Below are 26,842 nucleotides of genomic sequence, written 5' to 3'. Positions count from 1 at the left end.
ACTTTTTATTATTATTTCTTTAATATTAATTTATTCAAATTTTTACTTTTTAAATATAATTTAATTGTATGATTTTTTTTAGATCACTTTAATTTAAATTGATATTAATTTAATTATAGTAATTTTTTCAAATTTTTACTTTTTAAATTTAATTTAATTGTAAGATTTTTCTTAATTACTTTAATTTAAATTGACATATTCAAAATAAAATTACATATGAAAAATAGTGATCAAATTATCCAATAAATATTTATATATATATAATATTCAAAATGTACACATGAATTAACAAAGTACAATAATAAAATCCTAATACAAGCATATTGTGGTGGTAGTGGTGGATAATATGTTTTGATAGCTTCCTAATCCTCAACTTTAGCCATCAAAGTCTCGATGATTACCTACAAAAAAAACAAATATGGTCAAATAACAACAACAACAAAAAAAAGAATGCATAATCTCCCCTAAAATTGTTATACCACAAATCCAACCCAAACTCCAATCTCTCCCCTTTACTCAACCCCAAACCCCACACAAACTCAAAACTAACTCAAAAAACACATATTAATGAAAAAAATTTAAAATTTGGAGAGAATATACCTTTTGGCAAGATTGAGAGTGAGTGAGAATGAGAGGGAGAAGTGAGAGAATTAGATAAGATAGTGATAGAGAGATGAGAGAGTGAGAGATAGTGAAAAGATAGATGAGAGAGTGAGTGAGAGGGAGAGATAGTGAAGAGAGAGATGAGAGATTAAGTGAGAGGAGTGAGTGTGAGAGAAATGGTGGGATTTGGGGAGAGGGAAAGAGAGAGGAGAGGTAAGAGTAGAGAAAGAAATTGAGAAAATGGTGGAGGAGTTATTTCGGTTTTTAAAAACCGTATCACTTTGGGCGACGAAAATACGGTTGGTCGCGCAAAGTTTTGCACGACGAATATAGAAATATTGGTCGCGCAAAGTCTAAAAATTATTTTTTGAAAAAAAAATTCCCGCATCCCATTTTTGGTACCCGCCAAAAATTTTAAATTTTTGTGCGACGAAAAATACATATTGGTCGCGCAAAGTCTAAAACAATTATATAAAAAAATTCCCCGCGTCCCATTTTTGGTACCAGCCCAAATTATTGCGCGACGAAAAATATATATTGGTCGCGCAAAGTTTTGCGCGACGAAACATATTGGTCTCGCAAAGTTTTGCGCGACGAATATAGTAATATTGGTAGCGCAAAGTCTAAAAAAATTATTTTTTTAAAAAAAAATTCCCGCATCACATTTTTGGTACCCGCCAAAATTTTTAAATTTTTGTGCGACGAAAAATACATATTGGTCGCGCAAAGTCTAAAACAATTATATAAAAAAATTCCCGCGTCCCATTTTTGGTACCCACCCAAATTTTTGCGCGACAAAAAATATTGGTCGCGCAAAGTCTAAAGTTTTTTTTTTTTAATTTTAAAAACCCGCGTCCCATTTTTGGTACTCGCCCAAATTTTTTGAGTTTTGCACGACGAACTGTTGGTCGTGCAAATTTTTGAGAGACAAAAAATTGGTTCGTAGCACAATATTTATAAAAATAATTGTTATGAATAATAAAAAATAAAAATATTTTATTTTATGATTTAAAATATAATTAAGGTGAAAGCTACTTAATAAATGTATATACTATTCAATTTCTTAAGTGTTATATGTACAAAATAAATAAATTTAAAGCTACTTAATAAATAAATATATATATATACACACACATACACACACACACACACACTTCAACGATCTAACCATAAGACTTGTTTGTATATACTTCAAGATCGTATACCCCAAAAATCACAAAAAACAAACATTCAGAGATCTAGTAACGGGACAAAACTTTTCGATAGTTATAAATGAAAAATCACGATTTAACGGTTATTTTAACTCCGATTTTGATGATTTTTTTACAGCTACACTCCTTGACCCTATATGAATACAATGACTGAATTTGATCTTCAATTTAAAACATTTGCACTAGTGGATACCACAAAATGTTATGTTATATTTAACGAAAGTATAAATAAACTCTTAATTGTTAGTGAATATATTGTTTTGATGGCATATGCATTCTACGAAACTAGTTTCAACGATCCAACCGTCAAACTTGTTTTTTTATACTTCGAGATCATATACGCCAAAAATCGGAAAAAATAAACATTCATAGATCAAGTAACGGGACAAAACTTTTCGACGGTTATAAATGAAAAATCATGATTTAATGGTTATTTTAACTCCGATTTTGATGATTTTTTACAGCTACACTCCTTGACCCTATATGAATACAATGACTGAATTTGATCTTCAATTTAAAATATTTACACTAGTGGATACCACAAAATCTTATGTTATATTTAACGAAAATATAAATAAACTCTTAATTGTTAGTGAATATATTGTTTTGATGGCATACACATTCTACGAAACTAGTTTCAACGATCCAACCGTCAAACTTGTTTGTTTATACTTCGAGATCATATACGCCAAAAATCGAAAAAAAATAAACATTCATTGATCAAGTAACGGGACAAAACTTTTCGATGGTTATAAATGAAAAATCAAGATTTAATGGTTATTTTAACTCCGATTTTGATGATTTTTTACAGCTACACTCCTTGACCCTATATGAATACAATGACTGAATTTGATCTTCAATTTAAAATATTTACACTAGTGGATACCACAAAATCTTATGTTATATTTAACAAAAGTATAAATAAACTCTTAATTGTTAGTGAATATATTGTTTTGATGGCATATGCATTCAAAAAACTAGTTTCAACGATCCAACCATCAAACTTGTTTGTTTATACTTCGAGATCATATAGCCAGAAATCGGAAAAAATAAACATTCAAAGATCAAGTAAGGGGATAAAACTTTTCGACGGTTATAATGAAAAATCAAGATTTAACGGTTATTTTAACTCCGATTTTGATGATTTTTTACTGCTACACTCCTTGACCCGATATGAATACAATGAAATAATTCGATCGTCAATTTAAAATATATATTTTCTAACAAAAACCCAATCCGAACAACAAGAATATATTTTTCTAATAAAAAACCGATCCGATCTAAAATAATAAATTTAAAGTTACTTAATAAATATATATACCTTTTAATTTCTTAAGTGTTATGCATACAAAATAAAAAACAAAAATAAATTGGTTTAGGTGACAAAATGTTTGGATTACGTCATGGAAAAATTTTTAAAAAATACTTTTTTTATTTTATTTATTTTTATAAGGACTTTGGCGACGAAGTTTACTTTTCGTCGCGCAAAGTCACTTTGAGCAACGAATTATTTTTCGTCGCCCAAAGTCACTTCGCGTGAGCGACGAATTATTTTTCGTCGCGCAAAATTTGGTCGCGCAAGGGGTTTTTTTTACTAGTGCAAGTACTTAGGGATGACATGTGTGGGAGTAAGTGTCGAGTTCAAACCAAAATTGACGGTTGAGTTTGATACTCTGGACGATGTATACAATTTCAATAATATGTATACAATTTCAATAATATGTATGCAAGTAAAGCTACTTTTGCCACTCGGATAAATTCAAGGAGAAAATCAACTTACGCAAGGGAGATTTTGTGGAAAGCATATGTGTGCTATAAAGAAGGGCGTCATAGGATCTAGGAGGATCATGTTTCCAAAGACAGTGAGGTAATATTCGAACAAATTGAAAGGCCAAGCTTGTTGTTAGGAAGGCATATGGATCGAACAAGTACAATATTGTTATCTTGTAGAGGAACACAACCATGCAGTTACAACGCATGATAAAGTGAATTTTCTTTGATCACACTGTACTTATAGAGTCTAAAAAGTTATATTATGAAGATCTTGGTTGAGCTAATATCCATAAGCAAATGAGTATTCTTGGGGTTCAAGAAGGAGGAATGGAAAATATTGGGTGTGCTAGGAAAGATGTGTACAATAGAAAAAGATATTGCCAGCAAAGTGCGATGGACAAGATGCAGAGTTGTTGAGAGAGTATTTTTTAGGTGAGAAACAGAAGAACGACTGTTTTAATTTCAAGATGAAGGCATATTATACTAGAAGCTTGTATAATTTTTTCTAGATAGATGCACGATCCATATGAGCTTATGGGTTCTATGGAAACGTGGTTGTATTTGAAACAACATACAACACCAACTGGTGTGGCATGATTTTTACGCCTTTATTGGGAGGTTAATAATCACGGCTAAACAATATGTCCGGATCATAATTGCGAGGTCATGGACCCGCGAGACCCCGGGTTGACTTTTGGAACTTTAGCGTTTTTTGAGTCCCAAGATACTGCTAAACTATCCCAAGTAGAAGGAAAACTTTTATGGCCATAGGAACAACTTTAATTTGACGCACGTAGTTCTAAGAGCCGGAGGTCAGGGTTTTTAAATTAATACTATATTGCGTATTGTATTAATTGAATTAGGCACCCGAGCACTAGTTGACCCGCAGGAGGGACCTTCAAGAGGTCCAGCGAGCACGGACTACCAGTGAGTGGACTCTTTGTTTTTATAAATGAATTTAAGCAGTTCAGTTTCAGTTACAGTATTTGATCTTGAATAAATTTTATTCAAAGATTAGTGTTTACAAGCTGTTATATGCTTTTAAATATTTCGTTCTGCATGCTGCCGAGTAAAATCGCCTTTAAAGGATATAGGAAAAGAAATTCTAGTTAATTCTCAGATTATTAGAGAAATGGTAGCAGAGTTTTAGAGTTTACAGGAATTCAGTTATTCATCGGATTTTCTTCAGGAACTTTATATTTTCCTAAACCACCTTATACCTAGATGTACAAATGTTGCCTTCAGTAAATAAGTTGCCTTCAGATCAAATGTTGCCTTCGGATTTTATTGGTAGCCTTCGGTTTAGACAGAATGCTTGACAGTTGCTCCACGAGTTTTATGGTACCCGAACCCGTGTGGAGCGAGTAATGCGGATCAGGCTGACTACGGTCCCTTGAATCCTGCTAGTTGCGACTCGGACTGACCTTGTGTGACTGAGACCTGCGAGTATGTGTCATCCATGGTGATGCAAGGAATTGACGGATATAAGGAATTGAGGAAATAAGGGGTACACCTAGGTGGTAGTTTTAACCTATTTTCAATGCCTTAAGAAATTAATGTTGACCATGAGTATGATTGGCTTATATACATGTATAGTTATATGAAGTGCATTGATTTCAGTAATAAAGAGAATGATTTAGTTTGTATAACTGTTTTTATAGTGGGGTTAGTATGTTCACATGCTATTTTCGAAACTTTGTTTTTGAGTCCACTCACTCTTTTTAATGTTTTGGGCCCCCAGGCAGTAGGCGTGCACGGGGATCCACCACCGGGCCGTTTTTCACCTTCCGCGCTTTCCTTTTTGATGTAGGACTTTTGTTTTGTAAAAGGATTGACTCCTTTGTAAATTCTTAGTAGTCACTCTGATATTTTGCCCTAGATTTAGAATTTAACTGTTGGGATGTATATATACGTATGCCGGCAGTTGGTCGTGTATATATATATATACTTGTTTGGCAGGTGTAAATGTTTTGGTATTGATCCAGTTACAAGGGAGACTTTGCCGGTTTTTGGGTAGAAGTCAACCTTGTTATTTTATCGTACTTTGTATAGAAGGGCAATTAGGTCATTCGTGCCCGACATCCTTCAGGTGTCGGATACGCATAGGTTCCGACTCGGATTCCAAAGCCGAATTTGGGTCGGGTCCTGTCACAACATCTTTACTTCTTTCTTTATTCATTCTTGGCGATGGCCAGATTTGCTGATGATGTTTCACGGTGGAGAGGTGAACGGCAGCTAGCCTCCGTATGTGAATGGATGTTGAGCTCAACCTTCTTCTGCTCAAGTTTTTATTTCTCTTCTCTGCTTTGTATGCTCTGCTTCTCTCAAGTTTGAAAACTTTTTCTTTGATTTTGCATTAAATTTGCTTGGCATGAAGCCCCCAGGACATTTGAATTTAGGGATGGTTGTGGAGTTTTCTTTGTTGTCTCAGGTACCTCAGTGGCACGAATGCTCGATTTGCCTCAATCCCAGGAGTCGTTTCACAAGATTTCATTTAGCTTGAGAAAATAGATCTAAGAAACAGAGAAAGAGATAATGTTACCAACATTTCTTTTGGGTTGTTCTATAAAGCATATGGCTAAGAAAAAAGAAACAAAGGAGGAAACACTCTTATCTTTGGTATATTGCATCGACGTGACTGAAATATTGTGTGGAGAAGCCGCTGTAAGAATAATAGCCTAGTCCCCAGCATAGTCGCCATTTATGTTGGGGTCTTTTTCATCCGAAGGCTCATCACGGCTTTGTTGATTCGTGGATCGCCATAGAGTGATGAATGAAGACTTCGTTGCCCCTTTGTCTGAGTTAGCGAGAACTAAGCCCAAAGTATCCCGAGAGAGATGAAAGTCCCAGGGGCGTACTTTGTTTTTCTTCCAGCGGCTGCGTGTTTTGTACTGATGTTTTCGGCAGCTTGACAAATAGTTGAAAATGGTGTATTGATGTTGAATAGGCTTGGCATGAAAGTTTGCTTGGTGAATCACGGTACTACTAGGCTTGGCATGAGAGCTTGGAGTGTAGGAACTAAAGACCCACAAGTTTAGCAAATGAGAATACATATACTTGGCCTGGTGTTAGATATGCTTGAGGTTGGGTGTTGATAATCTGTTGTTTGTGACTATGGCTATGGGGATTTGAGAGTTTCAAGAGAAGGAGGATGAGAGGAAAAGCTTGAGGTTTGAAGGCTATGATGTTTATAGCTTAGAAGGAAGAAAAAAAAAGGTTGGAGTTATGCTTGGTCAGGCTTTATGGAGAAGATGATGGATTTCAAGGGTGAGAAAGTAGAAGACATGGTTGTGATGGCTGAGGAATGACTGTGAAGGCTACTGGAATACTTGCAACAGCTAAGGAAATGTGAGTTCTCATGGTTGCTGAGAAGCTTGCAGCAACCAAGAGGGGTTGATGGCTGCTGAAATGCTTGTAGCAGCCGAGTGAGGAGTGTTGGCTAAAGAAAAATTGGTGCCCTTTGCTTTAGCCGTGAATGCCAATTTCTAGAGGGTGAGGGTTTTCCTTTATTTCCAATAGGTAAATGGAGGTGATGGAAACATCCTATTTCCAGTGGTTAAAAGGGAGTACTGGGGCATACTATTTTCCAGCATGTAAAGCTAGGTACCATAAACTGATAGGAAGTGCTTGTTTCCAGTGGATAATAGGAAGTGCTGGGAAAGGCTTATTTCCAACTGGTAAAACTAGGTATTTGGACAATGACTATTTCCTATGGGTAAAAGGAAGTGCTTGAAAAATATCTCATTTGCTCACCCACACTGGAGAACTCTAAGTAATGGGCTTGGACTTTGGTGCTCCCAAGTAGTTAGCCCAAAGTCTCCATTATCCAAGAGCTTCTGTGGGCCTTGTGGACCTTCGTAACCTTCCACACCACAATCTCTCATGCAAGCCCTATAAACCACATGACTTAGGTTTATGTGAGCTTGATAGGTGATCGGCATGGGGAAAAATGTATTATTAGTTTGGCATGGCATATACACTATTTCTATATTTATTTAATGAATTAAATTCTAAAATACAGTTTGGATTAACCATGACCAACATTATATGTTATATTGAGCTTTAAATGTCTTTGGGATTCCCGTGACTTTTTGGGCCTTAACAACAAGCCACAACTTAGCTTTGGCTCAAAGGACATTACCAACATGTCAATAACAACTTTGGTTGAAGGAATACCAAATACATAAAACCTAAATTGTAATAACAACACACTTATATAATATATTTAAAACATCTCCCGCAACTATTTTTTTCTGCCAACTGTGGCTCAAAGGTCATATATATATTGTAAGTTTGTATGCATCCCACCAACATATAAATTAAGGAAAAAAATCATGTGTTTTAACCATTGTGTATATAAAAATAATGATAATGTATGATACATTTTGGGGAGTTGATTTGACATAAACCCCGATACTCCACCATTTTTCTCAAATTTGTCACGTCCCTTTTATCAGTTTTACTTTTTGATATATTTTATTTTATTTTATTATTATAAATTATTTTATACGATTTCTTCTTGATTTCTCCCACATTAGTAAATGACTCTAATACGTCCATAGAATTTTCACTCATTTCGTTAGATATGTTCCATAAGCATATGAGATACAAGGCCGACTTGTGTCCACCATGCGCAGCCACGATGAGTTGTTGGATCCCTCGATGATATTTTTCTTTCTCGAAAAGATGACACATTGAAGCACTGAACCGGGCTTCAGGATTTTTAGCCTTCCAATAACGATCCATAAATTTTCATACCGCATCCAGTGTTCCGAGTTTGTGCCAACCGAAATTGTCAATGTCAATGTCCACGCACTGCATCCTTAATGACGGTCGTAAGTGTGGCAAGGTAAGTCCAATACAAAATGAACTGGAAAATGAATTGGTCGTCGCTAAAGTGGGAATAATCAGATAGTTTGCAATATTACAAAATGTTCATATGATTTGCGTACATTGTTTCAAGGCTTCATCCAACGCACAAACTTTTGAAAGCAATTCACTGAAACGCTCCTTCTTCACTCCACCTGCAAATCTTTTGTGGCATGCAAAGGTGTGTGCACTCTCTAGACATAGTTTATGGTTATGATCTTTCACAAAATTATGAACATGCCATTTTCCTATCTTTTCACATGTAAGATTGCCTTGCAATCCATTTTCAAGGAAGGTTGAGGGTTAAGAAAGTTACTTTTCCTCTTTTTTCCGTACCTTATACAAGAAAATCTTACCTCAATCCATTCCTCATAATTATAAGAGCAATGACCACCTATTTCTATAACAACAAACCTTATATTAGCTTGGCATATTGTAGATATAAGCAATATGCATTGAGCTCTAAATCAAATTCCATGCCATTATAAAAAGGGTGGAAGTTTGTATTTCCATTAATTAAACTTCCACCATCAATACGTTCTTCACCCTCATCATCATCATTGGGACTCAAATTTAAGTCAATATAGAGTCCCTTCACCACCTAATAAAACATATAGGAATGAGAATACATTTATAGGAGCAAACAAATCAAACTCACAAACCAGAGTAATATTTACTATAATAGAACTCTAAACAATTCAGAATTTTGGAAATTGAATTTTTATTTAAAACAATTCCAGTATAAAGATAGATTAGTGTAATAAAATAGTTGTGGTTCCATTCCTTTTTCATATTTCTAATAAAATAGTTGGTCATTATGAACTATTCCAGTATAAAGAAGTTTTACATATGTTCTGGTTCCATTTGTAGAAATAAAATAAGAAAACTATTCCTAGTAATTCACTTAGCTTTGACAACATAACTCAGAATATTTACTTGTGTCTACAAAATTCAAGTACTAAATGTTTGATTGCTAAGTTCTATTTCCAACATTACTGATCGAAAATTATCAGTTTTCTACTTTTTCTATTTTCATAATGTAATTGTAGGCAACTCCTAATTAAAGATGCAAATTGTGTTGCGTTGGAGCTTAACCCAACACATGATGTTATCAATTATCTTAATTTAACATACCACAATTTTCTTTTTTGTTTTACATTCTCACATCTTAAAGTTGTCATAGTATACTATTGACCTAAAATCAAAGATGATTTCAGTACAATAATAATAAGAGCATGGAACCTAGGCTTAGATAGGTTATAACCTGCAACTGATAAGGTTGAGGGATGCATGATCTATGTGGTAGCATGTGCTTGCCAGAAAGGGAAGCAAAAGGCTTGTGGTTGTAAACTGCACACACACACATATATATATATATATATATATATATATATATATATAGAGAGAGAGAGAGAGAGAGAGAGAGAGAGAGAGAGAGAGAGCTTGTAGATCAAAAGATGACAGACAACCTTCAAAATTCCATTGGGTTTTTGAAACAAGTTTAATTAAGAACCCTTAAATCCTCCATTTTTCTACAAATAATTCAAAATGAATTTGTTGCACAAATATGGGTGAGTTGCCTACCCTACTATGGGAAATGATGACAGATATCAATGCTATTAAAAAGTAAATCTTTTTACCAAAAAAGAAAAGAGTAAATCATATCAAACCTCATTACTGACCAGCATCTAACTCCACTACTAGCCAGTATCTAACCCCACAATTGTTTGCCTCGTTAACATACAAAATTAACCTCTTTTGAAATACCCTGGTCACACCCCTGGTGTTTTGCACCAAATTTTAATTCGAATAACCTTACCAACAACATTTTTGGTACCAACACGAACACGCAAAAAATGACACCAACAAGGTCAGTACTAGTCCGTAGCTGAACTCTTCCATCAGTGTCTGCTTTATTTTTTCCGTCACAAAAGTTGTGGGTGAAAACCACTAGTCATCTCAGAATGTGGGAACATGGCAGCTCTCACACATATTGGTGATTAGGCAAGAAAAATCAAGCACGGTGTGAGAATTATCAAAATGTCCATAGGACATGGAGATGGTTGACATAAAAATAAGTTGGGATAATGCAGTAAGTTCATGCTGAATTAATTTGAGGATAACACGAGTGGCTTTCGAGTCTGGTGATCTATGTTTCGGAGGTGAGGGAAGAATGTTGGTGCGCACAATATACCATAGAAAATTATAATAGCTTTCCATATGTGATTTTGTCCCTATATGTAGGGAGCGGATCCGCTGTCCCCAAATTCCATGTCTCTTTGTGTCTCTTTTCTAATATTTTGAGATGTGTGCACCCACTTTCTAATATCCCTGAAATTAAACCGTTAACTTTATAAAATTTAGAAAGAAAAAACCTAACAAATCAAAGAGAAAACAAACGCAACAGCAACAGTCACACCCCTACCCCCGCCCGGGCGGTGACTTCCATGCCCTTTACCTTTCCCTGACTTCCTCCCTCGGCCACAACCTCACCACACCAACAATACCTACCTCTTCACGGTTGATTGCCCCAATTTCGAAAGTACAAAGTTCATCCCGGTCAGATTGAGGGAGGCCATGAGTGGTGGCAATGTTGTATGGAGACAGAGGAATCCTTTTGCCTCATATAGGAACAAAGCAAGGATACCTTCTTTCTAGGCAAGGTCTAAAATATCGATGGTTTCGGAAATATCGGTAGTCTAAAAACATAAAAATTTATATGGAAATATCGGGATATTATTGATATCAATAAAAATTAAATAAAAATCACTAAAATTATAAGAAAAACTTGGAAATTTTTCTTGAAACTTTGGAAGATGTTTATTTAGTTAATTATTTGTTACTTTATCACAAAAAATTGGAAGGAAATGCAATGCATGATGGGTTTAACTAATTTAACTTGATTATATAGCGAGCTAACAAACACTGCGATTGTAGAAAATATGCAGTAATTAATGAAAGAAGATTAAACACACCATAATTATTTATTTATAATAATTTACTACAATATTTTACACTTTATACATTGCATGATAAGATATATGAGTGGCTTAGTACCACATAAAGTTTCTATAAGGTTCAAATTTGAGTTATTTACACTAGCAACTCCTGAGGTTTTCGACTTTTTCACAAAACTCCTTGAGGTTTTAGAAATTACAAGAAGACCACCTGAGGTTTTAAATTGTTTTCACAAAATTAATTTTCATTGATTTTTAATCCAAAGATTGATGATTTTATAAAATATAAATTCTTCAAATGACAAAGTTGGCCTTTGAGATTAGATTGCATATACTTCATTGAGGTTAATTTTGTTATTTGCATAAGTTTTTTTTTCAATGAAATCATCAATTTTTGGACAAACAATCAACGAAAAAAGGGTTTAGTGAAAACAAACTGAAACCTCAGGGGGGTGTTCGTGTAATTTTTGAGACCTGAGGGGGTTTTGTGAACGCACAAGAAACCTCAGGGGGTGTTAGTGTAAATAACTCTTCAAATTTTTCATTGTCTTCATCATCTCGATATTATCGATATTGTAGCGATATATTGACCAAATGTTACTGAAGTGTCAGAAATTATCGACGTCAATATTTTCCGATTGTATGATACTTATACAATATGTGTATGGATATGTTCCAAAATATCCTAGACCCGAAAAAATAATAATATCCACGATATTATCGATATTTTAGTGATTGTTTTTTTTGTGGGTTTGCAATGAATTCTTTCTCCGAAAAAAAAAAAGACCTAAAAATTCAAAAACAGAATTGGGAAATAATCAAGGAATTATAGCCGCAACTTACTTTGTCTTTTATTGGTTTAACCTTGTGAACTAATAAATTTTATTTAACCAGCAGCCTGATGATGATAAGTTGAGCATGGAGGGCAATCTCTTTGAGGGAATCGAAGTTCCTGTTAGGAAGTTTTGAAATTTTTAGCAAATGTTGTAGAGCATAGCTTGGGGAAAAAAACAAAAACAAAACACAAGCAAAAACTGACCTATCTTTCTTAGCAAATAATTGTTGTCTTGTTTGAAGTATTAGGCTAGACTTACATAATTATGTGTAAAAACATCTAAAAGGAAGACTGAAAAAAGAATAATAATATTAAAGATATTATTTTTCTGACGCGTAGGCTAATACAATCAAATCTTTAATTAATAATACTTTAATGTAAAATATTAGGGAGATTTACTATTATACCCAATATGGGGGCCCAAATTATAAAAATACCCTATATAAAATGGACTTTAGAAACACACCCAAAGCCCATTTACAACATAACAAAAAAGCTTTTAACTTCTTATAAATTACAAAACTGCCATCAATTTCTTAAAACAAGCCCAACCCCAAAATCTCATAAAAATACCCAAAGCACTCAATAGGGCATCAAAGTAATTTAATAATCAATATTAAATTCAATAAGGCTAGCTATCATTTTTTGGATTTTTTTTTGGTTTGTTTATAGGAATTCAATTGTGTAGGGTTTATTTATAATATTAGTGCTAGAAATGGGTATATCACTAAATATCTCTAAATATTATACCATTAGCCATGGTGCTGCATTATCAAGTTCATTAAAGATTTGATTGAGTTTGGTCAAAATATTATAGGAGGAATATTTTGCAAGGATCACAAACATTGGGGCTGCACACTACTGAGCTAAGGCTAATGGACCAATTTCATTTGTTTTTTCTTTTCCAGGGATATATCAATCATACGATTGCTCATAATCAAAACCTTATAGCCTTTATTAGCTTGTTTGGTGAGTTGGATTATACGACTCAATAGGAGTCATAAATTGTAGCCAAATTTTTAGTAGCCTAAAAACAATGTGGATTGAATTCTGTCTCATATAGCAAATGAAATGGTTGGGATTAAGTTGGATCGGATTATGTCTAATCTTGCTTGCCCATGTAATAGCATAGTTTAGTTAATGCAGCTCCTTAATCATGTGTAGTACTAAACACATCCATGGATTAATATTATCCTCTCTAATCCAATGCAATCTAATTCTACCTCATAATCCAATCCAATCCTAGTCGGTAAACATCCCCTATTTGTAGAAATCCAAGCAATTTTATTTCATTAAACAAGGAAATAAACTCCATGCGAAATCAAAAAGAAAAAAAAAAAATATATATATATATATATATATGTATATAAAGTTTCAATTCACCATCTTTTCAGATTTTTCAGTCCAAAATATGAAGTCAGATAAGAGGTTCAACGCAGATTCAAGACAATTAGGTTTTATGCCCCTCTTTAGTACAAACCAACATCAACTTCAGATGTCAAGGTAGGACAGGAAGTTCCACCTTGTCAAAGGAAAAGAAACTCACCCACCCCTGCTCTTCATGGCAAACCTTCAAAGGAATGTTCTGACATTGTCTCTCGAGGGCTTCAAGGTCTGCTTTGGATGGTGGAGGACCCCTAGAACAGAGAAGGCAAGTGTACAATTAAATACTATTACACAAGATTGGCATTCTCGAATCGATTACTAACACATAGAATTTTGAAAGAACATTCTTTTTATGAATGCCAACCTCCAACTAATTTGTCCATCTAACGTTCAGCATCCACCTTCCACCACCTATTACTATTGATGAAGAGTCTAAACTTTCAAAAGATGATAAACAGGGATGCATTAAATTTTTTAAGATGACAATTGCTAAGGGACAGCCTCAAATTTAAAAAGATTTCCAAATAATAATTGCAAAATAAGAGTGCACGAGAAGAAAATACGAGATAGGCCTTCTTGTTCTGTTGCATAAATAAATTTGTTAACAAAATGCTTCTCAACAAAGTAACTCCTGCACAAACTCCGTCACATACAACCTCGCCAATATGCAACTTAACATGGTTTTCTAGTTACTAAGGAACTAACTGTTAATTACTCACAAAATATGTAGTCTTTGGACTATTCAAGGAATAGATACATCTTATGATAATAACAATTGATACTTCAAAGAATAAGAATCATAGCTAATCACAAACAGAATTAATTTTGCTAAATTCTCAGGATTGCCAAAATATGCATACCTAGTAAAGCAGAGCACAAAACTTGGATCACCAGGAGAAGACTTCCTGAACTTGCTATTTGGGAGATAAACATCAAAAATCAGCCTTGCTTCATTTATTTGCATCCCATTCAACAATCCAATGACAGACCTAGTCTCTTCTGATCCCAAGTCCACCACCTCATCACTTTCTGGACAACCTTGAGAAGAAACAGTTTCACAATTACTCTTCAAACTCTTCATAGACCAGGGGATACCATGCCGCCCAACAATGTAACCAAGAGACTTGAGTTGCCTATAAGCTTGAAATTCCTCCCAACAACACCCATTCTTTCTATCTGAAATCTTCATATATATATCTTCCAAGGAAAGTGTACCACTATCATCCAAGAGAAGCAAGTCGCCTATTTCAACCAAAAACCTTTAAAAAGACTGTTACAATTTGCAAGCACTTCCATCTCAACGGAACAAGAAATACGAAATTCTCATGCTAATGAGTACTACCAGACTCTGAATTTACATCAAGCCCCTGCTTTTTTAGCAGTCCCAAGTTTTGGTTAAAGTGCAGGTCAATTGTCGCTGACAATAAAATTTCAGTTGACTTCATAATAGACAATGTTTCTGGCCCTCTACCCAAACTTGTTCCTCTTCATGCACTTTCTTTTTCGTCTTGCTTTAAAATTATTGAAATGAAAAAATTTCAGAAGATAATGTAAGGCCACCAATGCTTGAAAAGTAAAGAGTTCAGATACATACAAAATATTCAAATTTAAGGCTCATTGAGGAAAAATAAGACAAATGAAATGAAATAAACCAAGATTGATATAGTTGACTTATTTCGAGTCAAGTCTATTGGTTTTTACATAAACTTAATATTTCAGTAATTTCGCAAGAGAAACCCTCAAACATAGAGCACAAGAATCAGAATCAATTGAGTATATTTTATTTCACTTACAAAACTTCCTCAATAGAGTAATAGAGCTTGCTATGGCGCACAATTCCCGTGGATATCCGATATCTACCCCTTTCAACTACCACCTCAGCCATGCCCATCTGGTCATTCCAGTGAGCCTTGGATGTGATTTTTCTGAAAAGAATGATCAACATGAGAGCAATATAGAAATTGTACTGTATTTTTTTTTTCTTCATAAAGATAGTCATTTACCTGGGCTGAAACTTGGATGCAAACCCAGAAGCATAGTGATTTTCTTCATCAGTGCTGTTGGCATGTTGTGCACGGGCCTCAGAAACACTCTCCCCTAAAGAATTCCCCCAATCCACGACCTCCATAATACCTAGAAATTTCAATCAAAAACCACAGCCATTCAATCTGCCAGCAGCCACTTAAAATAAGGTTACATCATATAACAAATTCAGAATTCGTTTCAATGAATCAATCTATATAAAATAACAAATGCATTCAACCAACCACTTCCATTCAATCTAGCATTAGAAGATTAATATTTAAAAAAAAAAAAAAAAAAAAAGAATTGCAGATGAATGATAGTAGGTGGTACCTGGCAGCGACTGGTGTTGCTGACTTGCTGCCGTCGGCCGGTGACTCTTCGACGCCTACCGGCATGCAAGGGGTGACGGTGACACACAGTAGCGGTCACTCGTCTGCACTCAGTACTCAGCAGAAGGGTGGGTTTTGCCTTTACTTAGACGGCGTCCGATGGGCCGTTTATTTTCAAAGCATGGTTTATTTATTGAAAGTTATGCTCTCAAACTTTAAAATCAAATTATGTAGGTTTACACATAAATTTCATCATTTACGTGGCATCCCATCAAAATTTTAGTAAAATTGGTAAAAGGATCTTTTTTATGAGGAAATTATAAAAAATACCATGACAGATAATGGAGAAATTGTAATAATTCTCGAAATAAAAAAATTCATAAGTAGAGGTTGAAAATTAAAAAGGCCAATACATGCAGAGTCTAATCAAGTAGAAAATGGTATTAACTTGTGTACTTCGAATTCTTATGACATTGTTATAGTATATGTGTGAGAAACTCTTTTCTCTTTTCGTGTAGTTTAAACTAGTATTTGTACTTTAAAAAATGTCATAAACAGAGGCCCATATTATTTGAGCCACTATTTTGGGCTTTAATTTTTCATGGCCAAAATGTCCCATGCTATTTTTTCAAAACACCTTGATGAGGCATCAAATACTTGAGCAAAACATTTCCTAATAGAGTATTGCAGAATGACGTTCAAGCTTTCTTTATTGTACAATTGTTGTTGGGAAAATGCATCGACTTCAATACCACCCTTTTCTTAATTAGACATTCAAAAAGCACGTTATTTAGATTGAATTGAATTGAATTGGATTAAAAACACCATATTCCAATTTATAATCTTCGTTTATCGGAAGGTTCAAATATTCAAATCCCAATCTTATCCGGGTAATTGGAAAACGCAAGTTCAAGTATTCTTAGCAGTTCCAATGCTGCTCCTATTAATTTCCACCTTTGACCGTTTTAATTCTTAGAATCAAATTGATGCACTACAATCAATCAATCTGTGTATATATATGGCCATGCAATGCAGCCCTCCAATTCCAACTAAGCCACAGAACCAGAAAAGCACTTTGGAATATTGCAAAAATGGGAGGCAGCAAAGGATCTAATGGTAATAGTAATAGCCAGGTGGCGAACCAAAATGCTGGTGGGGCCAAGTCATCCGATGTGGCAGCAGCAGCAGCCAAGTCATCCGATGAGGCAGCAGCAGCAGCCAAGTCATCCGATGTGGCAGCAGCAGCAGCAGTAAGTGGTGGTGGAGCCCATGCAGCAAGGTTTATGAAAGCTCCTGGAAGAGATGATACAATCTCCAGGGAGAGCTTTGAGAGCAACCCAGCTGCCTATTTCAAGGATTTGCGCAAATAAAATAGCTAAGAAATAACTACTCACTCACTACTATATCAATAAAAGAGTAGTAGTCTTTGTTGCTTTTGTTTATCTATCAATATTTATTAAATGAAAGTACCCTTATCTTCGATTTGGGATTAATTACTAATTTCATTTTGTGTTTAAGTTTAAGCTTTCTTTCTGCCATTATTTTGAAAATTCGTTTTAGCATGTGGAATTCCATGTGAAATGGTAATAGGAGAGCCTTGCTCTTGTTTATCAAACGACATTAGTTTTATCGTCGCCCAAGTGGATGAACTAGATTTTGACAAAAATACTCTTTTAAAGTTGGCCATGTGATGAGACGATATCAATTTTAAAGAATAATGTAAATGGGATGAGAATGACCAAAATAATCTCCATTACACTCAAACATCGGAGTTCAGAATAACTTACCTTTCTCATTATAAAATATTTAAAATCACACACAAACATTGAGGTAAATATGTAATGCGGGTGATTTTGATGCTCATATGTCGCCGGAGAAATCCGACCACAACTCACTTCAGCTTGCCTAGTTGAATTCAAAACCAGGAAATTGCTAATATCCAATTAACAACTGTGCATCAAAGTACTACTGCTACTTTAAATTGTATTTTACAGTTGGTTACATGCATGGTAATATCAACCAAACCATACAGGCATCTTGACCTACCGTAGTTTGTTCGCTTTAAAAGCTCCGGGCAACTTTCTCATACAAATCGCGAGGCCAATTCCTACTGGAATTATTTGCAATGAAGCTAGCAATCTGCAAAACCCAAAGGACGCGGTCAATCATGAAGCAGAAAACAGTAAATCAACTTCCAATCCATCAAACTTTTTCTAGTATCCAAAGTTAATGTTCACCCACCAGTAAAACATGAAACTATTGGTCAAAGCATATACCTTAGCCCTCAAGGCGCGAAGCGATCCATCAGAATCCACCATGTTGTCCAGACAAGTGAGCGCAACCTTCAGGAGGTCCGGAACACAGGCTTGGACATGAGGAGATAAATTCTGGAACACATCAGTGGTAGCATCTGGTGTTCGAGGATCTAATGGAAGAAATGGAAGTCTGGCAACCTCCCTCAAAGCATCAGCATAATGGCCTCCTCTTGCCAATTTATGGATTGACAGTACGGCCTCAAGTTGTCTTAACACAATATGCTGCTCTGAAACACTTTCCCTCTCTTGAGGACTGCACAGTACGTTCAAATGACTGTTGCGTCAGAGAAATTGCATAAAAAGTGAAAATTTCATTAATAATGAGAAAAAAAGAGTTAGTAAGAATTGAAAGAAAGAAAAAAAAAACCATCCCGAAAATAGTTACCCAATGTATATTCTTTAGAAAAATAAACACGACTCTTGTATACACTTCAGCATCCAGAAAAATACGACATGTTTATGGTGGACAACTAATTGGCACAAGTCACATTTATGGTGAATCAATTGCCAAACCATATGAATGCCAGAGGAAAATATGTTTTATTTCATGCGTATGTTTGTAGTTCTTGAAATCTGATTTACACATCCTAATCATATCGTTGGGAGACTCAATCTAAACAGCATAGAATTCAATACCAACTGTGAGAGCATCCCTCAAAATTAGGCACCATTGTAAACAGAAACATCATTCAAACTAACTCAAATTTAGAGGAAAAAAAAGTACACATAAGCTGTTGAGTGTCAAAATGACCTGATTTCAGGATAATATTTGTGCATCTCCAAGATCTCATTTCCAGAGTGAATGAGACCAGCAGTTCGACTCTCACCATCCAATCTACCACGTGAGAGGGCACAAATAGCTTCAGAAAGGCACTTGTTAATCGTATCCAATGCCATCGAGAATGCCCCTATTCGTTTCTGAATTTCTATAGACTGAATGGACAAAGAAGAGTGGGGGGAGAACACAAGATTAAAGAAAAGAGCAAAAATAAGTGGTTATAGCATCAAATATACATATATGTGCATTTTTTTTTTCTTAAAGAAAGAAACGACATATTAAATAAGGAAGAACAACATCTGAAGAGGGCAGAATCAAGATTAAAAACATTTATCTGGTTTTTCTGTTGGGATAATAAAGCACTTCCCCAAAAAGTTGAGAGCAAGAAGATGGGAGGAACAATCCAAGAAACATCAAAATCAGAACCAGAAGAAAATTGCAAACTATTGAGGGTTAGAATACTCAACTCAAATCAAACCCTCTATCCTAAAACTAATCGGAATCAGCTGCATGAGGTAATTTATAGGGCTTTCACTACATAGTTAATACTTCATTATACCCAAAATAAAAGAAAAATGGTTCACATTGGAGTCCAATTTTGGCTCAAACAAGACCCACCACCCAAGTAGTACTAGAAGGAAAAGGGTAAACCCATCAACAAGGCCAAAAAAAAAAAAAAGAATTTAACAAAAGAATAATTATTATTTTCCCTTTGAACCGCCAAACAGCAACTAAGATGGGAATCAGAAGGAAAACTTACATTAATAAAAATAAAATAAAAAAATTAGCCCAAACAGAGGAAAGAGGATAAGTACTACTTGCAACTTCTCCATAACAAGATGCATGGAAAGCAGGGAAGATATATTACCTTTTCATACAATCCAGCTTCCTGACATTGGTGAGCAGCTTCAAGCAGAAATTGTTGTCTCTCTTTTACATCAGTCAAAAATCGCCCCAATTCACCTTCTTCTCCAGCACCTCTTGAACCAAGTAAAAGATAGATGCCCCCATCCCGTAACAACAGTTCTGTAAGGAGCTGCTTCAGCATCAAATTTCTCTGCCTTTGTTGATCCACATTTCCTCTTCCAGACCATGACAACTGCCCACCACCGACTGCAGCAGCAGCTTGTGCATAATATTCTAATGCCATCTGAAGATTACCAAGACGTAAATACACAGACCCATACTGCCTGATTATGCTAGATGCCTCTGCGTAAGCATCCATCACGCCCATTTTCTGTCCAGCCCCAGCTCCTTCAGAAAGGACCCCATGGTCTGCTAGCACAATTGATATGTGGGCAGCATCAATGTTATATCCTTCATCTCCAGTTTCCTTGGACAAGTATACCACACCTGGTATCAACTGGATGCTTAAAAGCAAAACATATGGGTACACCAGAGGGTCCTTTCCATTTTTTGTATAGTATGAGGGGTCAAATTTGTTCAAGTAAATCTGCAAATCATCCAAAGTGTATGGTACCAAGCTCTCATTCATGACAATGGGTGCAGCTCCACCAGGGCAGTCTCTTACAGCAGACAATTTGAACCACAAGAAATCCTCTATGGTGTTAAAAAGAGTTGGTAGATCTCTTAGTAGGCGGTCGATTTGCCTACGAGAACCAGATATGAGAGCATATAGTAACAACTTTTTCTTGTCATATGCAGCTCGGCCCACACGATCACCTGTTCTTAACATTTTTTCACATTCTTCTGATGCAGCAGCTGCAATCTCCACAGGCACCATACCCCCAGTATTAATCCACTCAGTAAGCTGTCCAAAAATGAAGTAATGAATAAGCCGGCATGTGCTATAAATTTAAATGAATATAAAAAAGTCTTTACCAGAGGAGCAAACTGGTTTGACGTGCGAGATGACAGAGCAACAGCTCTTGCTTCATCATAACACCCAGTTCTCAAGCAAAAGTAGATCTGCCACATACAAATAGAACTTAGTGACAAGCATGCAAAAATTATGTATTACAATCATTTTGCTTTCGACATTTCCTTATTCTTCAAATAGTTTTTCACACAATAAAGTCATCCCCTTTCTCTGACACATATGACATACTTAAAATTTGATCTAAGGAATGAATGAAATTTGTGAAAATGTGCGAGTATTAAAACTTGTAAGCTGAATATATTAATTATATTAAAATTCAACTTCATTTATTAGGATATGTGGTAAAAAGAAAAAGGTAAACAAGGAGTGAAATTGTAACATCAGAAATGCAAAAGTGAAAAACAGAAGACCTGCTGCCAAGTGGTATCAACAGGAGGCTGCCTACGAGCATCACCTGCATCAAAATCTAGAACTCCATAATCTCTTAAACGAATCTGCAGAGAAACAAAAGAATACAAAATTGCATGATAAAAGATCCTGAAGGACAGTATTATAACATGTAACAACATGCAAGATCTCACAGTTTAAAGGAAAAAAATGATTACAAACCCGAAGAAAGGCACGAATTCTTTGTAAATTTCCAACAACTCCTCCGAGGGCTGCCTGCAATGAGATCAAGAGGTGACCATGAATTGTGATTGTTGTGATGAAAAGTGAAATAAATTACACACGATATAAAGAAAAAGCTTCTTGCAGAAGTAAAATTGTAATGGCAAACCATTAGAAGTCCAAGAAAATTAACCAAATGGGTTGACAGACCAAATGCATAGCACGTAACCATTGTGAACAAAACATATTTAACAAATCTGTTTAGCAACCAACATACAAAACAAATTTAGTACCTGCGCAGGATGACTTTGGATTGTATCCATGATGTACTTTTCATGCCCCCATTCCAGGTGGCGCCTTGCCCCAATAACTAATGACATCCGTTTTGAAGCACCCCGTTGTATGGTTATATCTTCGCCCATTAATGTCTGTCAACATAATGAGAAGATTGTCAACCATTGATAATTTAATGCATATAATAGTGGCAAATTGCAAAAAGGTGTGCACACTAACATACACCAGATTAACGAAGCACATGTCTAGAAGTGTACCTGAAGAAGGTGCCATATCTTCTGCATGTTAACTGATTTTCCACCAGATGCATCAAGGCCTAAACTCTCATAAGCACCCTTGAAAGCTGAAGCAGGCTAGTGAAGTAAAAGATTATAAATAAATAGCAATCCTTTGATAAATATAGCAGAGCTCACTATCTAGTAACATCCACATTTAGACAGGATGGTTATTGCCAACAAAAAAAATATATATTGTAGAAGGCCAAGGCCACCAAACTGAAAGGACAGTATCATGAAGCACTCAAGTTGGACTCATATAACTGCCACGTTGACAGCATATTGAGGTTCATTGTAATTTTGTAATTCAAATACACTCAATCTCATAATCTCAGATTCCTCACAATATGATAGACAGATAGAGTAAGAATTTGAAGCCTAAAAGAATTATACATTAAAAAAGAAAACTTACTTTAAACGGTAATCCACGCTGCCTTGCATTATTCAGATTTTTAACAACTTCTGCATAGACAGAAGTTTTCTTCTCAAGGATGGGCTTGCTAGCTAAAGGTACAGGCTCCATACTAGATGGAGTAGATGAAACTTGAGGGCTAGAAGTTATGGACGCTATTTGACCAGAACGACTACCAGCGCTGCTAGTATAAGTCATGTTAGTCTTGGGTAATGTTGAAATCTGACTTAGGCTTTGAAGGAAATCACGTTTTTCTTTCTGCCAATCCTCCTGCAAAATATCAAATTCTGCTGATAACCAACATTGACCAATGAGCAAAAATAAGCATCTCACTGATTTAAAACACTTTCATGTAATTCTTTTTTCCTTCTCTAAGTAGAATTTTATTTTTCCTGTCACGGAACTAATCCTTGATACTGCAGCTTGCAATCATTCATTATTTCATCCAACTATACAAAAAAACAACAAAAGAATGGAATCTTAACAATTCCATTAGGTGTGAATGGCCAAACATAAAAAGAATAGTCAGAACTTAAACAAGGGAAAATCCAGTGATACTGGTATCCATTGGGGTACACTAACCTCCAAAACTTTTAACATGTAATCATTAAAACTTCTAAGGTTATCCTTCTGAGCTTCTTGAAGAGCTGAGACCATTGTCATTTGATGGACCTAATGAGAAAAAAAAAATTATACACATTATGATCAAGGTACCACTATCAATCTCTCAGAAAGGAGAATAAGCATTGCCTCTGAAAAGTGAATATAAGCATTGCCTCTGAAAAGTGAATAAAAGCATTTTAAGCTGTGCATAAGAAAAAAAAAATGTGCAACCATATTAGATAATATTGCTCATTCATTTGAAGAGAAATTAAAAGCATGTCTCTAAAAGCATTTTAAGGTAAGCAAAATAAGGCCAATATGTAAGGCCATATTAAATGATTTGATCACATTTTATAAGCTGTACTCTGACATCGCAATAAATGGATAAATTCATATGTGAGCCATAAGGAGAAAATTCATAAATAAAAAATCATGAAACACTACTCTATCAAGGACCGTTAAGACGCCTTTAAGACAAATATTCGGAAACAAAAAAAAAAAAAAAAAACCAAATAGATGCATCTTTTATTGGAGAGTAAATAAAGACAAATGTAGATGTAGTTTTGACTTTGGAGGCAGAAATATAATTAGATAATGTTGAGAACATAAATCCACATGGAAGTAAAACGTTGCATAATTTTGCATCACCCACAGAAGAAAAAATAAAAACAACGCAAGCACAACTACTTATGATCGTTCTCTTAATAGTTTCCATTCGCTGTGAACAGTGAAAGATACGTAATTACACATGAAGCAGAATTAATTAACCGAGATGCCACTGAATCATTACAAGCAAGGATAAAAATGCTGGTATCAGGGGAATATCATTGAACTATTAACCAATATGTCATACTGACGTCAACATGCAAGGAAGAAAAAGAACAATCAACTGGCAACAAGCATTATAAGATATGTTGGAGTTGCATCTTGTAATACCTATATTATTAGCCAAATTTTCAACAACAAAAATTCTTTCAAAATAAATACGTAGTTTCTAATGGCTAATTCATTAGTTCCATCATGTTATTCCACACAATTTAAAGCCAACAATCAAATAAAATCATGTTTTAGCAAGAGTACCGAATGTTAAAGTAATGAAATGAACATATACTAAACTAATCAGATCATTAGTGAACAGAGTTAAATCTACCTGCTGCAGATACTCTTCAACAGTTGTAGCTTCAGACGGAAAAACATCTTCAAATGTTGTCTTTGAACGATGAAAGAAAAGGGAAAATCACCAAACTAATTAGTATAAGAAGGTCAAGAATGAGTAAAAGCATTTCTGAACCTAGAAGATTATGACACAATTGTTCTCTAGATGTCTAAGCGCAGCAAAAGAAGTGAATAGGTAGCAGGAGACATAACGCAGCCATTGACCTAAGAAAATAACTCAAAGCAAGTATAGTTAAATTTGAACAAATGGTTCCTTGATTGAGCTGAACTGAGAATAAAGAGAACCATGACTTACAAATAAAATTTTGGAATTAAAGAATAATCGCATTTTGCTTGTCTTTATATAAGGAGATTCGTCTAAATATTAATTTTACTTTTACATTGTTTGTGAAACACACAAAATTTTAATATGAAGTATCCTTTTTTTTTTTTTTTTTTTTTTTTTGAGAAGAAAGGAAATTTATTGAAGCAAAGGCAAATATGAAGTATCCAAATTGACTCATCAAATGTTTTGGCACGGTTAACAATGCCAAGGAGGCAGATACACAGTACAATGTATAACTATAATTACCTTCAATTCAAAGGACTTAAGGTCACGTGCAAGCTGCTCTGCATTTAGTCCCTCACGTGCAAGAAGCCTGTAAAATATCAACAGGATATAGTTGAACAGAACATACCATCTAAAAGGTTAAGCACACGACACAGAACACAGAACAGAACTTGATATATACCCTCAAACTTATCTGCAAATCCATGTTTCAATTCACTTTTTTATGTTTTAAGAGCGAGTAGACTGAATTAAAGTGACTTGTTTTAGGAAAAGAACTTTATTAACATAAAGTAAAGTGAATTTGAGCAATAAAATATCTTTTGAGACAGTAATCATTCAAATACCTCGTGGCAGCAATGGATTGTTGAGGAGTCTCAGTTCGTAAAGTTTTCGCCTTGAGTTTCTTCGATAATGTTTCTAACTGATCCAAATTTCTCTGAAACAGATAGAAATATGAATTCAGAGTCCTGAAAACTAGATACCTGGATATCCATAGAAAAGTTGATCTCTTTTTGGTCTCATAATACATAACCAGAAAATTTTAATTTCCGCAGTTGATCTCCTTTTTGTCTCAACTAGACACCACCAGTCAAAAAATTCCAAATACAATGATTCAAAATCTTATATAAACATCTTTTCAGCAACCCAGCAGAGCATCAGTGGAATGGAAGGCGAAGAAACGCACCAAAATATGTGCATTACAGTCAGCGGAACAGCAATAATATTATATGAACCTAAAGACTAATATTAGGACTTGAGTTTGTATACTTCTTAATCAAATGGCATCTAATTGCTTCAGCGGTGGACCCTCAGGGTGCAGAATAATGTGTCCCAAAATCTGGGTAATGAATCCTCCAACATTCAGATGTCTAACTTTTCCTTTATCCTTCATTCTTTTAGCAACCACACACATTGTTAGCGAGAGTGCAGCTAATGTGAGCTTGCCTTTTAATTTCTAAAGAATTCAAAATGACGAAAATCAAACACTAGAAATGAAACTTTTATTTTCTTTTCCCGATTTTTCTTGGAAAACTAAAGCAAACACAGTCATTACAGAAAGATAACAAAAACCTAAATGGTGAATTAGACTATGCCTAAGTTGATCAAATTCTTTCTCGAATGTCAGTGAAACCCTAACACTAGAAGTTTCTCGGGAAGATGTCAAATTTCCTTCGTTTTCTCGAGAACCAAACGGAAAGAAAGTAAAGAGAGATAAGCTGAACCTGTAGAGGAGGGAACTGCGCGGAAGGAGCGGCTTGTTCGAGAAGCTTGGTGGAGGAGTGGAGCAGATCGGTCCAGCTACTCATGTTTTGGTCGGTGGCCATGGCTGTCCAAGAGAGGGAAAGGGTTTAAGAGCCTTTGCAAAGCCCTAACACAATTTAAACGTCCATTGCATTGTTATTGCTAAACAGCAGACCGCTGCAGAACTACGCTTCTCTCGCAACTCTTTCTTTTCCCTGCCTAAAAATTTGTTAAAAGGTGAAACTTTCATTATTCAAAACAAAACAAAAAATTAATGAAATATATTAAAAATAAAATCATTCATTAATAAGAACTAGTAATGCTCCAAATCCAAACATTATTGTGTAGAATCAAATATTGCCCCTTTGGTCATGTATACACTTCTCTTTTAAAAGTACACTAGCCTCTTTACATGCGCTTCCGCACCTGCGAGAGGCTTTTTTTAAAAATAAATTAGGGATTCGCAAATCCTCCAGACGTAGAGTGCGCAAGGCCTTGAACCCAAACAAATTACCTACAATGGAAGTAAACATGTTATTTTAGATTTGAAAAATATAATGGGTAGTTGTGTTCCATAAAAATAGGATTCATTATCTCATTTTTCTTTTCATTTTAATTTTTTAATATGAAAAAGTGTGAATTTACTATATTATCCTCATTTAATTAATAATTTTAATTCTTAATATTTGGATTAACCAATGGCATTTTATGGTATTATGAATGTTTCACCATTCTCTGCATTTTGCTTTATATATATAGA

At 35.0% G+C, this 26,842-nt stretch overlaps 2 protein-coding genes across 5 annotated transcripts; both read right to left on the bottom strand.

Annotated features, from left to right (window-relative positions):
* Positions 1-13,615: 13,615 nt before the first annotated feature.
* Positions 13,616-16,181, bottom strand: LOC117633511. Of its 2 annotated transcripts, none has more exons than XM_034367147.1 (5): positions 15,990-16,181; positions 15,638-15,802; positions 15,428-15,559; positions 14,495-14,893; positions 13,616-13,885 (listed from the first exon to the last, which is right to left on the bottom strand). In XM_034367147.1, exons 2-5 carry the CDS (start codon positions 15,760-15,762, stop codon positions 13,747-13,749), a joined length of 795 nt encoding a protein of 264 aa, XP_034223038.1. In that variant the 5' UTR covers positions 15,763-15,802; positions 15,990-16,181; the 3' UTR covers positions 13,616-13,746. The 2 variants fall into 2 exon arrangements, with proteins under 2 accessions (XP_034223038.1, XP_034223037.1); XM_034367146.1 differs by having other exon boundaries at positions 15,638-15,767.
* A 1,573-nt stretch (positions 16,182-17,754) lies between these two features.
* On the bottom strand, positions 17,755-26,332 carry LOC117634766 (nuclear pore complex protein NUP93A-like). Of its 3 annotated transcripts, XM_034368981.1 has the most exons (15): positions 26,064-26,332; positions 25,185-25,276; positions 24,862-24,928; positions 24,265-24,324; positions 23,094-23,183; positions 22,512-22,781; positions 22,082-22,177; positions 21,824-21,958; positions 21,531-21,584; positions 21,332-21,415; positions 20,924-21,010; positions 19,950-20,852; positions 19,055-19,236; positions 18,265-18,556; positions 17,755-18,127 (listed from the first exon to the last, which is right to left on the bottom strand). In XM_034368981.1, exons 1-15 carry the CDS (start codon positions 26,163-26,165, stop codon positions 18,050-18,052), a joined length of 2,592 nt encoding a protein of 863 aa, XP_034224872.1. In that variant the 5' UTR covers positions 26,166-26,332; the 3' UTR covers positions 17,755-18,049. The 3 variants fall into 3 exon arrangements, 2 of the variants coding, with proteins under 2 accessions (XP_034224872.1, XP_034224873.1); XR_004586829.1 differs by lacking the exon at positions 19,055-19,236 and having other exon boundaries at positions 26,064-26,316; XM_034368982.1 differs by lacking the exon at positions 20,924-21,010 and having other exon boundaries at positions 26,064-26,313.
* Positions 26,333-26,842: the final 510 nt, after the last annotated feature.

Source organism: Prunus dulcis, chromosome 7, assembly GCF_902201215.1.
Source record: "Prunus dulcis chromosome 7, ALMONDv2, whole genome shotgun sequence".
NCBI lineage: Eukaryota > Viridiplantae > Streptophyta > Magnoliopsida > Rosales > Rosaceae > Prunus > Prunus dulcis.
The sequence above is the reverse complement of the archived record's forward strand: the minus strand, read 5'-3'. Positions and strand labels throughout refer to the sequence as shown.

Coding starts and splice junctions, on each gene's coding strand:
- LOC117633511 (XM_034367147.1), bottom strand. CDS start 15,762: ATGGAGGTCGTGGATTGGGGGAATTCTTTAGGGGAGAGTGTTTCTGAG. Junction 15,560..15,637: donor GCATCCAAGTTTCAGCCCAG/GTAAATGACTAT, acceptor CATTCTTTTCAG/AAAAATCACATCCAAGGCTC. Junction 14,894..15,427: donor TACTCTATTGAGGAAGTTTT/GTAAGTGAAATA, acceptor GTCTTTTTAAAG/GTTTTTGGTTGAAATAGGCG.
- LOC117634766 (XM_034368981.1), bottom strand. CDS start 26,165: ATGGCCACCGACCAAAACATGAGTAGCTGGACCGATCTGCTCCACTCC. Junction 22,782..23,093: donor ACATGTTAAAAGTTTTGGAG/GTTAGTGTACCC, acceptor GATATTTTGCAG/GAGGATTGGCAGAAAGAAAA. Junction 18,557..19,054: donor AAATATTATCCTGAAATCAG/GTCATTTTGACA, acceptor CGTACTGTGCAG/TCCTCAAGAGAGGGAAAGTG.